Here is an 18,710-nt window from a genome sequence, read left to right as displayed (position 1 = left end):
GGAAATTCCTGTGGATATGTGATGTGGTTATTGCTGAAACTAGAGTTTCGTAGGTTTACGGCTGGGCGCCTCTGCTTCTGAAACCTAACTGCCGGATTTTTTATGTTTCATCTGGGGCAAGAGGAAGTCTGTCTTAATCCAAGACATCCTCAGGAAAGCAGCCATGACAGTTGAGTTTAGCCTTGTGTGCCAGTCTCTCTGAGACAGAGAAGAGAAGGATGGAGTAGAAGAGGAGGAGCTGTCTGCCCCGGTCTCTGGCAACCTGGCCCTGAAAACGAGACTGGGAAATCCCTCCAGGAGAAAAGCGCTCACTGAACTCACTGGCAGTTACAGCAGTCTGCAGCGCCTGCCAAATGCTAATCGGCACAGAGTTCGAAACCAGGCTCTTTCTTCAGTATGGTGTCTTCTGTCATTTAGGGTTTTGTTTAAAAAGCAGCATTGCTCTGTTTTTCCCATCCGCCAATGCTTGGATGTGTCAGTATCGTTTCTCAGACTGGGTTTGCTAACAGTAACAAGCTGCTATTGTGGGACTTTGACGCATAACTCCCTGGGCTCTTTGGCCCCTAAGCGTGTGTCACATTGTTGTATGGGAGCCTAGTGAGGAGGATTTCAGTGTCACAGACAGGTCACCTTTGTGTGAGTGTGTCGCGGTACAGACCCTGTGATGAATGGCCACGGATTGCCACCAGAGCCACGGGAAATCTTCATGCACCACTTGGAGAGCAGCCGCGCTTTTCTGGAGAATGTCTCTGGGCTGACGGCACCCCCTTCCCCTTCATTCCCCCAGTCAGAACTGTCGAAGTGTGGGTTGGACCAAACCGGGGGGATTTTCCGCTGACCGCCGAGATTGTAAATTCGGATGATCCATTTCACTGTGAGGGGTGGCAGAGGGCCAGGTCTGAGATGGAACCACAGCATCTCAGCCCATCGGAGGACATTCCTCCCTAATGGAATGTTCTTTTAATGTTCCGTGCAGACCAGTAAAGGTAAAGCCCAGCGATGGTTTTGTAACTCTTTAAACCAGAGGGAAAAAACCTTACTCTTGATTACCTTGAGAACATTTGGAATGCTCATAATCTCATATTTATTGCTAAAAAGAGCAGAGGGTTGAATTCCACCAAATTCCCATATAAAATCTGTTATTTACATTTTCTTTTCCTGCAGGAGCAAGTGTTCCATATTGACTCCAGAGCGGAATCTGGGAAGGGAAGGTGCTCCTTCAATCCTAGAGTCAATACTGTCTCCGTCATGCTTAGTAAGTTTTCCTCTGTCCCTCTATTGGCACTATTTATGTCTCTGCAGGACGCATCATACAAACCCCCAAATCGCTATACTTCCCCACCCTATGGTTAACCTGACTCCCCATCCCCCTTATCGGTGACCCTGCCGTAGGTCGGGCCGCACACCCTTGTCAGTCTGTGTCATCCTTTGGCCTCTGATTGGTTGCTGGGTGTCAAGTTGTTGACGAAATAGCCAGAGGCACCGAGTCGCACGCACAGCTCGACTTTCTGACACCCAATCCCTGTGGCGTCAGCAGTCTTATCCATCATCAGCCCCTCAAGCCCGGGACGTACGATCACAAGGAGAGGGCAGAGAGGAGGGGTAGTGGTGGCAGAGAGGAGGGGGTAGTGGTGGCTGAGAGGAGGGGGTAGTGGTGGCAGAGAGGAGGGGGTAGTGGTGGCAGAGAGGAGGGGTAGTGGTGGCAGAGAGGAGGGGGTAGTGGTGGCAGAGAGGAGGGGGTAGTGGTGGCTGAGAGGAGGGGGTAGTGGTGGCAGAGAGGAGGGGGTAGTGGTGGCAGAGAGGAGGGGGTAGTGGTGGCTGAGAGGAGGGGGTAGTGGTGGCAGAGAGGAGGGGGTAGTGGTGGCAGAGAAGAGGGGGTAGTGGTGGCAGAGAGGAGGGGGTAGTGGTGGCAGACAGGAGGGGGTAGTGGTGGCAGAGAGGAGGGGGTAGTGGTGGCAGACAGGAGGGGTAGTGGTGGCTGAGAGGAGGGGGAAGTGGTGGCAGAGAGGAGGGGGTAGTGGCGGCAGAGAGGAGGGGGTAGTGGCGGCAGAGAGGAGGGGGTAGTGGCGGCAGAGAGGAGGGGGTAGTGGCGGCAGAGAGGAGGGGGTAGTGGCGGCAGAGAGGAGGGGGTAGTGGCGGCAGAGAGGAGGGGGTAGTGGCGGCAGAGAGGAGGGGGTAGTGGTGGCAGAGAGGAGGGGGTAGTGGTGGCAGAGAGGAGGGGTAGTGGCGGCAGAGAGGAGGGGGTAGTGGTGGCAGAGAGGAGGGGGTAGTGGTGGCAGAGAGGAGGGGGTAGTGGTGGCAGAGAGGAGGGGGTAGTGGTGGCAGAGAGGAGGGGGTAGTGGTGGCAGAGAGGAGGGGGTAGTGGCGGCAGAGAGGAGGGGGTAGTGGCGGCAGACAGGAGGGGTAGTGGTGGCTGAGAGGAGGGGGTAGTGGTGGCAGAGAGGAGGGGGTAGTGGTGGCAGAGAGGAGGGGGTAGTGGTGGCAGAGAGGAGGGGGTAGTGGTGGCAGGGAGAGGACCTCTGAGTCAGACTAGGGGACAATCAGGCCTGTGTCTGGGCTAGATAAAAAGGCTCCATCTCCATACTGAACCCCTCATATGAGCCTGTGCTGTCTGGGGGATGTTGACACCACTGCTCCCCTCAGAGCAGCCAACCACATACAAACACTCACACTTGGACCTGAGCCACACCTCCAGAGTACAGGCTGCTGCATGCTGGGCTGGGGCTGGTGGAATGATGAAGTGACAGAGTAATGGAATGATGAAATGCACAGAGGGTGTGGAGAGAGGAAAGAGAGAGAGAGTGCGGGCTCTCAGCCAGGTTCATTAGCAGAGTACAGGGAGATCAAACACTATGGCTGTAAATCCACTGTTGGCTCCATTACTGTTTACTGTCACCATTCCCTGTCCACAGTGATGTACTGTCTCTGTAAATAAAGGCTGTCATTGTAAATAAGAATTTGCCTAGTTAAATGAAAAAATTCCATCACCATTGAATTCACCATTGAATATGAACCCAGAATTTCCATTGCTGTCAATGGAAATTGAGACAGGCACATTTTTGTTCCCTTGGCCATAAATAGTCAGCGATTTTTTTTGTGTTGGTGTTTTGTCAAATCTTTAGGGCTCGTGGGGGGTGGAGAGAGTGTTCTGTTTGGTCAGATGGGAGTAAGATGGTTCAGCTATGATCCAGGGTTGTGTTCATTAGGGCACACCGTAGTGCAACTTTTTGAGATGGAAAATGAAAACAAGCTTATCTTAGTGGACAAGTTCAGGTAGTACCTCCCTGTTTTACTTCATTTTCTTCCATGTTGTGCCATAATGAACACAGCCCTGTATGTGTCTCTGTGTTCCAGACCAGGAGCTGTTCTCAGGCATGTACATAGACTTCATGGGGACGGACGCTGCCATCTTCAGGAGCCTCACCAGGAGGAACGCAGTGAGGACAGACCAGCACAACTCCAAGTGGCTGAGTGGTGAGCACGTACAGCAGACATATATGAAGCACATGTAATGTACACCAGAAGTCTCCAACTGTGACCCTGAAGATCTAGAGGTTGGGCAGGCGTTTGTTCCAGCCCTGCACTAACACATCTGGAGTTGGAGGTCCACATTTAGTACATCAAATGTACTTCAACTACTTTGACATTGGACAGAACGTTATACTATAACATTTTAACCTGTTTATTTACTTTCCATAGAACCCATCTTCATAGATGCCCAGCTAATCCCAGATGGATCGGATCCCAACGATGCTAAACTGTATTTCTTCTTCCGGGAGAGACTGACGGACAACAGTGGGAATACCAAGAACATCCACACCATGGTCGCTAGAGTGTGTCCTGTGAGTGTGTGTTCAGGAAGTGTGTGTGTACGTGCGTGTGTGCATTGCATATGTTTGCATGCTTGAGACATTAACATGCATCTCTTTCAACGTCTACAGAATGACATAGGTGGCCAGCGTAGCCTGGTGAACAAGTGGACCACGTTCCTGAAGGCCCGGATGGTGTGTTCAGTTCTGGAGGAGGACGGCACCGAGACACACTTTGACGAGCTCGGTGAGGAATACGCCAACACCTACCTACTGTGTTCACCAAGGCCTGGAACGTTCTGTTCCAACCCAAACCACTTCTCCTGTTTACCTAGAACTAAACATCTCCCTGGCCAGTCTCTACAAATACCAATGTATCTCAGATTCTCGGGTGTTATGGATTATAAATAGGGTCTTTACACCTGTTTGTTGACCTGCTCCTCAGTATTGAAATAATTCATGGTTGCACTTTAGTTGGCTAGTCCACCTGTAGATGCTCTACAGACTATTAGTAACATTTTAAACTATCTTCTAGCTCTATCCCCAACCTTAACCCTTACCCTAACCTTTAGTCTAAACCTAACAAGCAGTAGCTGTTCAACAGATCGTTTGTTGATAATATGACACTCCGGACTATCCAAACAGAGTGACCCAATTCATCCCTTAGTATTATTTTAGTCTTCTGTGAGTCTATGGAGGTCTGTCAACACGGACATTCATTCAATTCATCTCCACTTCAGACTCTTCCGTTCCAGGAGTCTTAAACGATAAGGTGCAGGATGAACGCTGACTCCATAACACAACGTTGTGTTTTCCCTTCCAGAGAGTGTGTTTTCACTGGAAACCGATCACCCCAAGAGCCTCCTGGTGTTCGGCGTCTTCACGTCCACAAGGTGAGGCCAACGGTAATGTTGCTCGAGCCTTAGTGGCTATGCTGACTGGCATGGCAGCACCGGATATCACTAGGAATGAAGCAGACATGACAGGAGCTCCTGGATAGAGACCCCCAGTATCACCTTACTGTAGCATTTAATTTCTTAATTTAACTAGGCAGGTCAGTTAAGAACAAATTCTTATTTACAACGACGGCCTGCACCGGCCAAACCCGGACAGCGCTGGGCCAAGTGCGCGCCGCCCAATGGGACTCCCAATCACGGCCGGATGTGATGCAGCCTGGATTCAAACCAGGTACTGCAGTGACGCCTCTTGCACTGAGATGCAGTGTCTTAGACCACTGCGGGACTTGGGAGCACACTCTAGTGACCTGCATGTTGTACCAGAGGAGGCTGGTTGGAGGAGCTATAGGAGGATGGGCTCATTGTAATGGGATAAATGAAACGGAGTCATACATGTGGTTACCATATGTTTGATGTGTTTGCTACTGTTCCATTCCAGCCATGACAATGAGCCCATCCTCCTATAGCTCCTCCCACCAGCCTCCTCTGCCACTACAGTATTTGGCTCGTTGACTTAACTTTACCATACTGTTCGCATTTCATTGATCACTTGTCCTAATGTACTAGTAATGCAGTTAGTGAGCTCTGCTTCCTTCGCAATGTTGAGAGCAAGTTCATTATGTATGAGTATCACCATGTAGTACCTCTGGTGTTTCCCGAAGTCTACTGTTACTGTATATGGTAACTCAGACACTATATGTGTTCAATAACTGTATTTCTCATCCAGGGCTTTTGCAGGATGGCTATGGATGCCTGTTATGTGTACTCACTGGTTTGTATTCACTAGGAACTAAACGGAAGCAAATGCGCAGAAACAGGAAGGGAACTATCAATAAGAAACACGTTTCTTTTTACATTGCAAAACATTTTGCTATGGTGTGCACTAATGAATACAACCCTGATTTCTTCAATCATCAAGGCTAATTGGGCAGTATCTAGATCAGGGTTACTCAACCTTGTAGCGTGATCCTTCCATAAATCCTAAGGAAACACTTGTATCTTTTAACCCGGCCATTTGAGACTCATCCTCTCTCTATAGCCAACACAAACAGCTTGTAGTCTCCATGTCTCCAAGCAATCTCTCGCTCTCGCTCTCTCGCTCTCTCACTATCTGTCTCTCGTGCTCTCTGTCTCACGCTCTCTGTCTCTCGCGCTCTCTGTCTCTCGCGCTCTCTGTCTCTCTCCCTCTCTCGCTCTTGCTTTCGCTCTGTCTCTCGTGCTCTCTATCTCTGTCTCTCGTGCTCTCTGTCTCTTGTGCTCTCTGTCTCTGTCTCTCGTGCTCTCTGTCTCTCGTGCTCTCTGTCTCTCGTGCTCTCTGTCTCTCGTGCTCTCTGTCTCTCGTGCTCTCTGTCTCTCGCTTGCTCTCTCGCTTGCTCTCTCTCTCGCTTGCTCTCTCTGTCTCTCTTGCTCTCTCTGTCTCTCTTGCTCTCTCTCTCTCTTATTTATATATATATATATATATATATATATATATATATATATATATATATGAATCTCCAACACAGTCTGTAGTCTCTATGCAACGTTGTCATTCCTATCAGCACAATGTGTTTCTTTCTTTTGCGCCTTCAGGCTTTCTCCTCTGTTTCATTCGCTGAACAAAGGCTCTCTCTGTATTACTGATGGTCATGTGGTTTTTATGCTCTGGTCCAAACCACATCATATCCTTCTGGGAATGGAGCAAGAATGGGGCAAGTTGGGTAGGGCGAAGTGGGGTGGCAGTAAGCTTCACCCGGATTTGATGGCTTGGATATCCTATGAACAGCGGGGTTTAAAGGACTATGATGTTTTAACTTAATGGATCTGGGGGATTCTGGGATGCCAGTTATCTACATCACACTGACCGCCGGAATGTGTGTGTGTCGTTTCCCACAGCTCAGTGTTTAAGGGCTCGGCCGTGTGTGTCTACAACATGGCAGACATCTTGACAGTCTTCAACGGGCCGTTCGCTCACAGGGATGGGCCAAACTTTCAGTGGGTGGCGTACCAGGGACGGATCCCTTACCCCAGGCCTGGAACCGTGAGTTTAGGATCTAATATCTGTATTGAACTCAAAATAAGACAAGAGCTCCAATGCAAATGTACAGTTCCTTGTTGTTCTCCTACACAGTATCTACTGTGTATCTACTGTGTATCTACTGTGTCTATCAGTGTGGTTGAGGAAACAAGGTCAGAGAAGCATTAATCAATGAGGATGAGGACAGCAGAGTTCAGGGTCAGGGGTAGGCTTTTCCTTTCTGTACCTTTGTCACAGAGTTGAGTGGTAGGGATTTATTCACCTCTATAGCATCTCTCCTCTTTCTCCCTCCCTCCAGTGTCCAGGCGGAGCCTTCACCCCTCACATTCAGAGCACCAAGGAGTTCCCTGACGACGTGGTGACTTTTGTTAGGAACCACCCAGTCATGTTCAATCCTATCTACCCTGTGGGCAGGAGGCCCCTGGTGGTCAGAACGCAAGCTGACTACAAGTACACCTCCATCGCTGTGGACCAGGTGACCGCCGCAGACGGGCACTACCAGGTCCTCTTCCTGGGCACAGGTTTGTACTCAACGGTACATCCTTATTGCTCTATTAGAGACAAATAGCACCCATTCCCACCACACAACATACACACACCACAGGCTGGGAGCAGCACAGGGTCAAGCCTGTAGATCGCCTACATCCGCACCTAAGTAGCTGTTCAGGATGCCTGGTCAGGATGCCTGTTCAGGATGCCTGTTCAGGATGCCCTCAGACTAACATTCTCATATTCCTCGTCTCGCCACTTGTGTTCCACAACCATCAGAGTTACACTTTAAAGAGCTCTGACTAATGCGGTGGGTTACATGAGTGGGATGCTTCGTAAAGAGTGTGACATCGTCCATGATGGAGCATCCATGTTGGCTACGGATGCTAATAGATCTCCAGGCCCCAGCATGACAGCCTAAACGACCTGTTCTCTCTGTCACCAGGGGGTGGCGCCACCACAATGCCCTCATTATACATAACCCACTTAATTCCATTTTATTCTATATTGCGTTAATCCATCTCTGCTCTCTCATGCCATAACGCAGGCGTTTCATAAGCAAACTATTACAGAGGGGATATGAACTCAAGATAAGTAGTCAGTCTCGCTCTTCGGGGAATAGAACAATAGACTACACTATAACAAGCTGCATGAGAGACAAATAGACGGTCAGGAGGGCGATGCAGCCCACTGGGTGGAGGAAGAGGAAGAGGACAGGTCTGAGCAACAGAGGGGCGTGTGGAGCTGGCTGTACGTCCTGCATCCCAGGGAGCCTCTCTCATTTCTCTCACCCACAGCTGTTTATGTTTATCAGCCTTCCAGTCCTCCAAGATTCCTGAAGACATGCCAGTAATGTCAGACTGCAGGCCGGAGAAGTGGGGGCTTTGTTTCAGCGATGTGCAGAGTTTTTTTTCAGGGATTTCCAGGAGATCTTGCTGTAACTCTCCTCCCTCTCTCTCCCTAGCTAACTCCTGGACAAACATAGTTCTGCCCCTTTCCGTGGCCTTTGTCCGTTCTCCTCTCTGTGGGTTCTAAAGCGCACAACCCCACAACTGACTTGACTGTGGATACCGGTCACAGCAATCGTGTTAAATTCAAACCCAAATATGTGTGAGGAGAAGAGCCAGCTCTATATTTATTTACTTTTTCATTCTAATTTTGCTAGCCATTCTAATTTTGCTAGCCGTGTGTGTGTGTGTGTGTGTGTGTGTGTGTGTGTGTGTGTGTGTGTGTGTGTGTGTGTGTGTGTGTGTGTGTGTGTGTGTGTGTGTGTGTGTGTGTGTGTGTGTGTGTGTGTGTGTGTGTGTGTGTGTGTGTGTGTGTGTGTGTGTGTGTGTGTGTGTGTGTGTGTGTGTGTGTGTGTGTGTGTGTGTGTGTGTGTGTGTAGGGGTTTGTGCCTGTGAAGTGGTTGTCCAATGACTGTCTCCATTCTCTGACGTGTATATGGAACTGATAGATTCGCACACACACACACACACATTTCAAAACAATAACATGTAGTATGTCAATTGTGAATTATTTTGTCTGTAATGTCTTTTTTGTTATGTGTTGGCTAATGGGGATCCTAATCAATCAAATCAAAATGTCTCTGTGTGTGTGTGTGTCCTCAGACAAAGGGACAGTGCAAAAGGTCATCGCTCTCCCCACAAACCACTCCCTGGACCAGGATCTGATACTAGAAGAGCTGGAAGTATTTAAGGTTTGAATTCTCTCTCTCTCAATCACAGACAGACAAATGTCTCTCTCTCAAATGCAGACAGAATAGGAGCTTTTGGCTTTTTCACAAAGGGTCGCAGACTGTACTCCTAAGGGAGGAGCATTCAGGAGAGTGATGACCCGGGCACTAGACCACCACACAAGACTGATGGGAAGCATACTGACATTAGAGGGCGATGCCAGTCACCCATACCAACCCTCACACGCTCTGGTTTATCTCAGCCTGATAAACAAAGCAAGTTATCCGTGTGATCAAGGCCCAGCCAATCTTTAATCTCTCTCTGCACCTGGACGACACCGGTCTCCCACTAGTGTAGTTTTACATGTCATAGAGATCTCACATAGTGTTCCTACTAGTGCCGCGCGGTGGAAGGTGATGTGGTATTCAATAGGACGTTAGATAACCTGAGTGTTGGTAAAAAGATCCTTACACAGAATGTAAAGGACCAAATGTATTTCCTAAGATTTCCGGTGTGCAACAAGGACTAGCTCAATCACACCTACAGTCTTATGTAATATGACATGATAAGATAAGAAAGTTATTATGGTCCATTACTTTTATGACATTGGGTCACAACATTTGTTACATAAGATTATTGACATTGTGGCATGTTTCTCTCTTCCCAGAACCAAGCTCCAGTGACAAACTTGAGAATATCTTCCAAAAAAGTCAGTATATACAAGCAGTGCTTAATGTTTCACAATATTGTTTCAAAATGCTTCTGATTAGCTCATTGCTATTGCCTAATGCAATAGTTTATTTTCTGCATTCAAATTGTGACTCAGCCGGAAAGCCAGCTAATAAGCCATAATTGTCCGCGATCTTAACTTAGTTAAGTCACTCTTCCACTTATTAAAACAAACAGTGTGGCTGACATTTGAACTGTTTTGCCTTGCAGCAACAGCTGTACGTAAGTTCAGAGCACGGCGTGTCCCAAGTGTCTCTGCACCGTTGCCATGCCTACGGCTCAGCCTGCGCCGACTGCTGCCTGGCCAGAGACCCCTACTGTGCCTGGGACGGCCTGAGCTGCACCCGCTTCTACCCCACTGGCAAGAGGTACGGTACTACAGACCCTGGTTTGGGTCAACATCAACAGTACAACACCAACTGAGAAAAGACCACTCTAAAGCAAACCGAGCGGCACAATTAACATTTTACAGTGTTATTCCACTCTATGGTGGAGTCTGCTTTTACCCGTAAAACATTGGTGCTGAGAACCCAGGTTGTTAAGGGTTACAGTATAGGGCAACACTTCACACAGCTTAGGTGTTATTCATGGGGAATGAGTACAAGTCATTATACAGCTCTTAGTTGTTTGTTTGGTTTTCCCAAAGATATACATACTGTCACAAGCCGGCTCATAGCCTGTGAATGAGGGGACAGGAACAACAGGTATAGGCCAATTAAAAATGTTCTTTATTATAAACCAAACAATTAACTTTAAACTAAGAAAAAAGGAATGAGGTGTGGAAGTATCATAATGTAGGGTGTATGTAAAGTGCATGGATGCGTGAATCGGTGTGTGTGAATATGACTGAGTGAAAACTATGCAAATCTACAAAGGAACAAACAAAACAGGATCATACCTGGAGGAGCAGAGAGAGAGAAGTGTTTAGTGAAGCAGTTTATACCCTGAGCCCAGGTGGCTCCAATCACTAATGACCCTCCTCTGCCTGCAGGAGGAACCTGCATGCACGTCCTAGCCTGTTACTGTAATTACTTAGCTAGTTCATTCCACTGGTATAAGGCAATGTATTAGGCTGGTTATACAATGTATCTGCAGGTCGGAATTAACATACACTATAGAAAACATTAAGAACACCTGCTCTTTCCATGACCAACTGACCTGGTGAATCCGGGTAAAGGCTAGGATCCCTTATTGATGTCACTTGTTAAATCCACTTCAATCAGTGTAGATGAAGGGGAGGAGACAGGTTCAAGAAGGATTTTTAAGCCTTGAGACAAGTGAGACATGGATTGTGTATGCATGCCATTCAGAGGGTGAATGGACAAGGCAACAGATTTAAGTGCCTTTGAACGGGGTATGGTAGTAGGTGCCAGGTGCACCGGTTTGTGTCAAGAACTGCACCGCTGCTGGGGTTTCCACGCTCAACAGTTTCCTGTGTTTAAATAATTGTCACGCCTACTCCCGCTCTCCCTCCCTGGCGCTCGAGGTTGCCAGGCTGCCCAGCACTACACACTCCTGCCACCATCATTACGCACACCTATTTCCCTCGTCACACGCATCAACGGTTCATTGGGCTCGCCTGGACTCAATCACCTGCATTCATTATCCCTCCCCTATATCTGTCTGTTCCAGAGGTTGTTCCCCGCTTCAGCATTATTGTTGCCATGTCATTCTGTTCACCCTGTTCTGACACTGTTCCTGTCCTGTTCCTTGTCTGTGTTTGGTATACTCAGTGTATACACCATGTGTTCTTGAATTGATCCAACCATAGCTATAACACAGCCGTAGCACAGTGAGTGATACCGTTCTACTTTGAACACTCCCCCCTCTGGTTTCCCTCCTCACCGGCTGCTCAGCTGCCATTTCAGTCAACCACAGTTCAAGTATAGCTTGGTTATCGAACAGAGGCTCTGCCCCTTTACTCCACAGAAATCCTGCTGGAAATGTGCCTGCTGTTTAAGCTCTCTCCCTGTAGCTGTTGGATGGGATGCGACTGAACCATATGGTGGAATAACACTGTCAAATGTTCCTCACACCGCTGTGTCTGGCTCAGTGGTCCTTCCTCACTGTTGATATTATGAGATTTTCATAATGGGCTGGAGGGTTGGTATAACCATGTTTCTAAGCTACTGGGCTTTGTGAAAGGTATTTATTCTCCAACTAGTTTATGTAGGCAATGAAACTAGATATACAATATACACTGCTCAAAAAAATAAAGGGAACACTTAAACAACACAATGTAACTCCAAGTCAATCACACTTCTGTGAAATCAAACTGTCCACTTAGGAAGAAACACTGATTGACAATAAATTTCACATGCTGTTGTGCAAATGGAATAGACAAAAGGTGGAAATTATAGGCAATTAGCAAGACACCCCCAAAAAAGGAGTGATTCTGCAGATGGTGATCACAGACTACTTCTCAGTTCCTATGCTTCCTGGCTGATGTTTTGGTCACTTTTGAATGCTGGCGGTGCTCTCACTCTAGTGGTAGCATGAGACGGATTCTACAACCCACACAAGTGGCTCAGGTAGTGCAGTTCATCCAGGATGGCACATCAATGAGAGCTGTGGCAAAAAGGTTTGCTGTGTCTGTCAGCGTAGTGTCCAGAGCATGGAGGCGCTACCAGGAGACAGGCCAGTACATCAGGAGACGTGGAGGAGGCCGTAGGAAGGCAACAACCCAGCAGCAGGACCGCTACCTCCGCCTTTGTGCAAGGAGGTGCACTGCCAGCGCCTTGCAAAATGACCTCCAGCAGGCCACAAATGTGCATGTGTCTGCTCAAACGGTCAGTAACAGACTCCATGAGGGTGGTATGAGGGCGCGACGTCGACAGGTGGGGGTTGTGCTTACAGCCCAACACCGTGCAGGACGTTTAGCTTTTGCCAGAGAACACCAAGATTGGCAAATTCGCCACTGGCGCCCTGTGCTCTTCACAGATGAAAGCAGGTTCACACTGAGCACATGAGCACATGTGACAGACGTGACAGAGTCTGGAGACGCCGTGGAGAACGTTCTGCTGCCTGCAACATCCTCCAGCATGACCGGTTTGGCGATGGGTCAGTCATGGTGTGGGGTGGCATTTCTTTGTGGGGCCGCACAGCCCTCCATGTGCTCGCCAGAGGTAGCCTGACTGCCAATAGGTACCGAGATGAGATCCTCAGACCCCTTGTGAGACCATATGCTGACACATACACATTGTGGCCTGCTGGAGGTCATTTTGCAGGGCGCTGGCAGTGCACCTCCTTGCACAAAGGCGGAGGTAGCGGTCCTGCTGCTGGGTTGTTGCCCTCCTACGGCCTCCTCCACGTCTCCTGATGTACTGGCCTGTCTCCTGGTAGCGCCTCCATGCTCTGGACACTACGCTGACAGACACAGCAAACCTTTTTGCCACAGCTCGCATTGATGTGCCATCCTGGATGAACTGCACTACCTGAGCCACTTGTGTGGGTTGTAGACTCCGTCTCATGCTACCACTAGAGTAAGAGCTCCGCCAGCATTCAAAAGTGACCAAAACATCAGCCAGGAAGCATAGGAACTGAGAAGTGGTATGTGGTCACCACCTGCAGAATCACTCCTTTTTTGGGGGTGTCTTGCTAATTGCCTATAATTTCCACCTTTTGTCTATTCCATTTGCACAACAGCATGTGAAATTTATTGTCAAGCAGTGTTGCTTCCTAAGTGGACAGTTTGATTTCACAAAAGTGTGATTGACTTGGAGTTACATTGTGTTGTTTAAGTGTTCCCTTTATTTTTTTGAGCAGTGTATTTGACAGGATTCAACGGTTAGGCCACTTCACAGTACATAGTATATATATATATACAGTATATATATGGTACTGTATTGTGGCATTGGAAATATTTATGGATGGTTATGGTTTCTATACAGAAGGAGCAGAAGACAGGACATCATCCATGGCAACCCACTGACTCAGTGCAGAGGATTCAACCTGAAAGGTATGACAACATCCAGCCAACATGCACCAAATGCCTGAGAAACCCACAGCTCTGTTGAATTTGCGGGCATTGGTGTGCTTATCCATTTATCTGATTTCCTCGACTCATTTGTTATGTGGCTAGTCTATCCCAGCTGTACTCATTTTACTCTAAAAGAGTCTAACATAGATTCTGTTGGTTTATGGGTCATTTGAGTTCAGGCCCACTCGTGGTTCAGCAGCAGGTGCATAGTGTTTTACTGTATTGTCCCCTTGAGACTGTGTGTGTGTGTGTGTGTGTGTGTGTGTGTGTGTGTGTGTGTGTGTGTGTGTGTGTGTGTGTGTGTGTGTGTGTGTGTGTGTGTGTGTGTGTGTGTGTGTGTGTGTGTGTGTGTGTGTGTGTGTGACTCAATCAGCTGTCGGCAAACGGTCTAACAAGGGGAGGCGCTACGGTCCCCATAGTGCCACATTCCAGTATAAGTCTGTGTAAATGAACATATGTCATGGGACTAAACCATATGGTAATTGGTGCTAATTAGTCTATACCCTGTCATCCATCCAGCATGGGGATGAGCTAGTTGGCTGGTACATAAACATCAGATGGCAATGCTGTCAGTTCAAGACCAGGTCAACATAGCTTGTTCTACTATACAGATATGAAGTGCATCTCAGGGGGAATGCAATCTGACAAACAAGCGTACATGGGGGATAATCTTAACTTGAGTCAAATTTCTTTAGTACATTGAAGTCAATGGGAGACTAATTGAAAATTAGACTTAAGTGTATGTTAGGATTTGCCCCCTAGTGACTGGGAGGGTTTGGTTGTACTACAGGTGTCACTAACCCTCAGGTCAACTTTTGACCCTGACTCTTGGGACCTACATCATCCCGTTGTGTGGTTAATGTCTGTCAATGAGTTGCCGTGTGTGTGAAACACCCTTGTTTCAGCGTACAGGAACGCGGTGGAGATGACCCAGTATGGGGTAAAGAACAACACCACCTTCCTAGAGTGTCTTCCTAAGTCCCCTCAGGCCTCCGTCCGCTGGCTCATCCACAGAGACAATGACAGGAGGAAAGAGGTCAGAAAACAACTTCCCGAGTCAAAGTCAATTGAGAAGCTGGGTTGAACCATAGAAATGGAATGATTCATTCTGTGTGTTCAACGTCAGAGCTGGCTCAATTCCGACTCCAGTTTCTTGCAAATCAATGACGTTTTAGACAAAAAATGTAATCCCATGACGTGAAGGAGGATTGATTAGGTATCGTTGTTCCTCAGTCAGTAACACACGGGACAGACTGAGTACAAAGGCTGTTGGCGGTCGATTACAATATCAAACACGTCATTACAATCGAATGATTGTGTCGAATGCCTTGATCTAGTTGGATCTAGATCAATGAATTCGACACAATCCTTTGATTGTGATGACATGTTAGTGATCTGATATTATTTCAAACACGTCACGCCTCGGGGATGACGTTGTCTGTGTAACAAGGTAGTGATATACTGTATATCAGATGTGATATGGGACCTAACTAATGAGTCTATTCTCAACGGGGGAAACATTTCACATTACTGACACCCTCTAAGACTTCGTGCTGCCCATCAGGCCATGAGAAACGATACGGGGCTGTGCAAAGAGAGCACCTGCTCTTTGATAAAGATTCACATCTTTTACAGATTTCGCTGTTTATAGCTCATGCATAATATTCATATCAGAGATTCTATGAAAATGAGTACTCCAGGTGAACTGTTTAAAGGCGTCCTCCAGCGATGTTTGACCTTTTACTGTTGAAAAGCGATATCCCCAGTATACATACAGTAAAGGACACACTAGAGGGTAGAAAATGTATGTTTTCAGCTAAATTGTGTTTTTTAGACACAACTGCAAACTTCAAGGAGCAGGACATTCATGGCTGATGGGAAGTCGTGATGTCATGGGCCTCTCCATTGCTTGAGGAACAATAGAGAACAAAAGAGGAAAGCCCCCCCCCTTCCTTGTGCTATGTCATGAAATATCTGGACCACCTATTGAGATGTGCCTTACGTTAAGTAAATCCAGTGTTAAATGAGGTGAAAAGGAGACTGGAGTGCCACTTTAAGTTGATTTGTCTTTACTCGATTTACTTGACTATAGATCATGCTGTGGGATAATGTTATGCTATAGGACAATTAAGACCATTCTGCTGACACCTCTCTTTCCCCCTTCCAGGTGAAGCTGGGTGACCGTGTGGTCGCCACTGACCACGGCCTGCTCATCCGCTCCGTCCAGCTCTCCGACCAGGGCCTGTACTATTGCCTGGCCACAGAGAACACCTTCAAGCGCACCGTGGCCAAGCTCCGCCTGCGTGTCCTGAGTGAGGCCATGGTGTCAGTGCTGATGGACAAGCAGCAGTCTCCCTGGGCCTGGGCCAGTACCCTGCACCCCAAGGCCCTGCTCTCAGCCTTCAGCCCTGCAGAGAGCCTGGCCATACAGCAGTACTGTAAGGAGAGAAAGCAGCTCCAGAGCCTGCAGGGGGCCAGGCAGCAGAAGGGGATGAAAGGAGGGCCTCCTCTACGGGGAGACATGGCCAAGCTCAAGCCCCTGCTAGACCTCCGGAAGAGCCGCAACCGCAGGAACCACCTGGAACTGCCTGATGATGTTTGACTGGGGGAGACAAGGGGTTAATAGGGCTGTGGAGAGGGGGGTATACATGAACACACACACCTGGCCACACACACACACACACAACCCCCGAGCTCCCAACCTGCCCAGAGGCAATGGACCTGAACTGAACACTTCCCCAGCTCCAGCTACTGTAGGTTTACAAGGAGAGAGTGGGACTCACCCTACCTGGGGCTGTCTGTAGTCTTATATGCATGAGGTACACTGACCAGATGACTGTGATATACATGCACACCTCACATCCTATCACACTCGCCAATTAGACAGAGGTGTAAGCCCTGACCCTGGATCAGGACACATGGAGATGTGTGGATTTAGGCATCGGGTTCAGGTGTCGTAGGCTACATACACAGGATGACTTACTGCATTCAATGCTGCTCCCATAGTTCTATGATAATACTTGCCACACATATATACTGTAGTCACGCTATACAGTAGGCAATGGTCTGATAGCAGTATTGTAGTATATTGCAGTGTAGACATTTACAGCATAGGGAAATGCATCAGGCAGCATGTAATGGCTAAGTATGGATGGATGTCTGGTCCAAGGATAACAAACCTGGAGTTACAGATGGTAAAGATTGTGATTTGAGTAGGGAAATCATTGGCATATTAATTTGTATATCCAAGAGGAGTGTTTCATAGGGAGCACCCTAGCTGTTTACACTCTGCTCTGCAACTGTACATTGACTCATATTCATCCATATGAACACTGTTTACAACTACCACCTATTACAGTTTTACATTTGACAAAACGACAGGGCTATCGTCAATATCAGAAACAAATCTCTCATTGTATGACCCGTTTCTATGTACACATTGTAGCTCTGTCTCTATGGAGGAACTCTATCCCTCCTAACACCAGATAAAATAGCAGCACTGTCTATACAAAGGGCATATTGTCCATACTAAGTGGTCCCAATAAAAAAATATTCCAGCCTTGGAAATTAAAACATAGTGGCTAGGCCAAAGTACACCTCCAGCTCAGCTGCCAACCATATGGACAGTACCGTTACACTAAAACATGTAGCGCTGTGTGAGCAAAGAACCTTCGTTGGGAGGGGTTCTGCTCAATTTATTACAGGAACACTGGCAAGACCACCCTACACGTTCACAATCCTTACTCAGTCATTTTCTAAACATCACGTTTAATAGGACAAAGGTCATGTAAAATGTTAGGTCACAGCATCCTTACATTCTGTCTTCTTTCCTGTATTTATTCACGTTACTTGGAACACGTATGTTCTTAAATGGTACGGGACATTGTGCCATACTGTACAAGTATCTCTTCGATAGTGTATGATACTGTGTTATACATTAACATGCTTATGTGCTGATATCAAATCCATCTAAACTTTGTGGCTATTTGCAATACATCGCAGGATTGGTTTTATACCGATGGAGTATAGCAGTCACGCACATCCTAGCTTTTGTATTCAGGTACATACACTCCTGATTTTGGGGTTTGCATTTTCTTGATCGATGATCTGATGAGATATATTTAATCTCCTTACTGAGTTTTAATTTCACGTACAGCAAGACAGACATGCACGATCAAAAATAATCATGATGAACATTTAACTTGAATATCATTCTAATCATTTTGAATAATGCATTTAATTCACAGTTTGTGCGATGGTCAGATTGGCACTCTCTGTTTTAAATAGTGTGAATAGCTCTTTCCTGTTTGTCTCAGAAGTATAGTCTGTGTAGATATATTCATGGTTGGTATGTGTACAGAGTGTTTTTCATTCTATATTTTCATCATAACTTATGTCATTGTGTCCAGTTTTTGTGGATCTGCGCTTTTGAATGTGACCCTAGTGTATATAATTTAACATATCTCATCAAACATTCTCGACCGTATCTGCAAATCGTAGAGATATATTTTCATTTTGACAAAATATTTTTTAAAGGTCTGGCTTTTCCTTAACATAAATCTCTAGACTGACGACTCGTTTAAGTTTTGATCAATTCAAACTTTCCGAAGTGTCGTCATAGTGATGTTCAATGTCATTTCCATGTTATCATAAAACTGGTGTATTTCTATTTATTAACGTCATGACAGCCTGAATAAATGCATTTAGAAAGTACTTTGAATTTCATACATTTTGGTTGTAAGTAGTCATAGATGAATCTGACAGGAGAGGAACAGCAGGATCATCCCAATGAGCAGTAAGTCCCCATATTTCACTTATCTCTTCAGATGTGATACACTTTCACCGGTCACAGTCACGCTTAGGAATTACAGCGATTTATTGAACGTAGGAAATTCATATCAGGTTGTTGGCACCTTAATTGGGGAGGACAGGCTTATGGTAATGGCTGGAGTGGAATTGGTGGAATGGTATCAAATATAGCATACACATGGTTTCCATGTGTTTGATGCCATTCCATTTACTCCATTCCAGACATTATTATGAGCCGTCCTCCCC

General features: G+C 47.0%; 1 protein-coding gene across 1 annotated transcript in view; it reads left to right on the top strand.

The window, feature by feature from the left end:
* The window catches only part of LOC129865076 (semaphorin-3C-like), a 45,872-nt gene extending 27,504 nt beyond the window's left edge, over window positions 1–18,368 (top strand). Inside the window, exons 6-18 of the mRNA XM_055937548.1 lie at window positions 1,165–1,255; window positions 3,355–3,474; window positions 3,700–3,842; window positions 3,942–4,056; window positions 4,633–4,702; window positions 6,641–6,785; window positions 7,081–7,303; window positions 8,882–8,970; window positions 9,615–9,656; window positions 9,887–10,044; window positions 13,567–13,634; window positions 14,561–14,691; window positions 15,823–18,368. Coding sequence (XP_055793523.1) covers window positions 1,165–1,255; window positions 3,355–3,474; window positions 3,700–3,842; window positions 3,942–4,056; window positions 4,633–4,702; window positions 6,641–6,785; window positions 7,081–7,303; window positions 8,882–8,970; window positions 9,615–9,656; window positions 9,887–10,044; window positions 13,567–13,634; window positions 14,561–14,691; window positions 15,823–16,257 — 1,830 coding nt within the window. The 3' untranslated portion in view covers window positions 16,258–18,368. The remainder of the gene's footprint in view (window positions 1–1,164; window positions 1,256–3,354; window positions 3,475–3,699; window positions 3,843–3,941; window positions 4,057–4,632; window positions 4,703–6,640; window positions 6,786–7,080; window positions 7,304–8,881; window positions 8,971–9,614; window positions 9,657–9,886; window positions 10,045–13,566; window positions 13,635–14,560; window positions 14,692–15,822) is intronic.
* The last annotated feature ends 342 nt before the right edge of the window (window positions 18,369–18,710 follow it).

Source organism: Salvelinus fontinalis, chromosome 11, assembly GCF_029448725.1.
Source record: "Salvelinus fontinalis isolate EN_2023a chromosome 11, ASM2944872v1, whole genome shotgun sequence".
Taxonomy (NCBI): domain Eukaryota; kingdom Metazoa; phylum Chordata; class Actinopteri; order Salmoniformes; family Salmonidae; genus Salvelinus; species Salvelinus fontinalis.
This window is presented reverse-complemented; position numbering and strand designations above follow the sequence as displayed.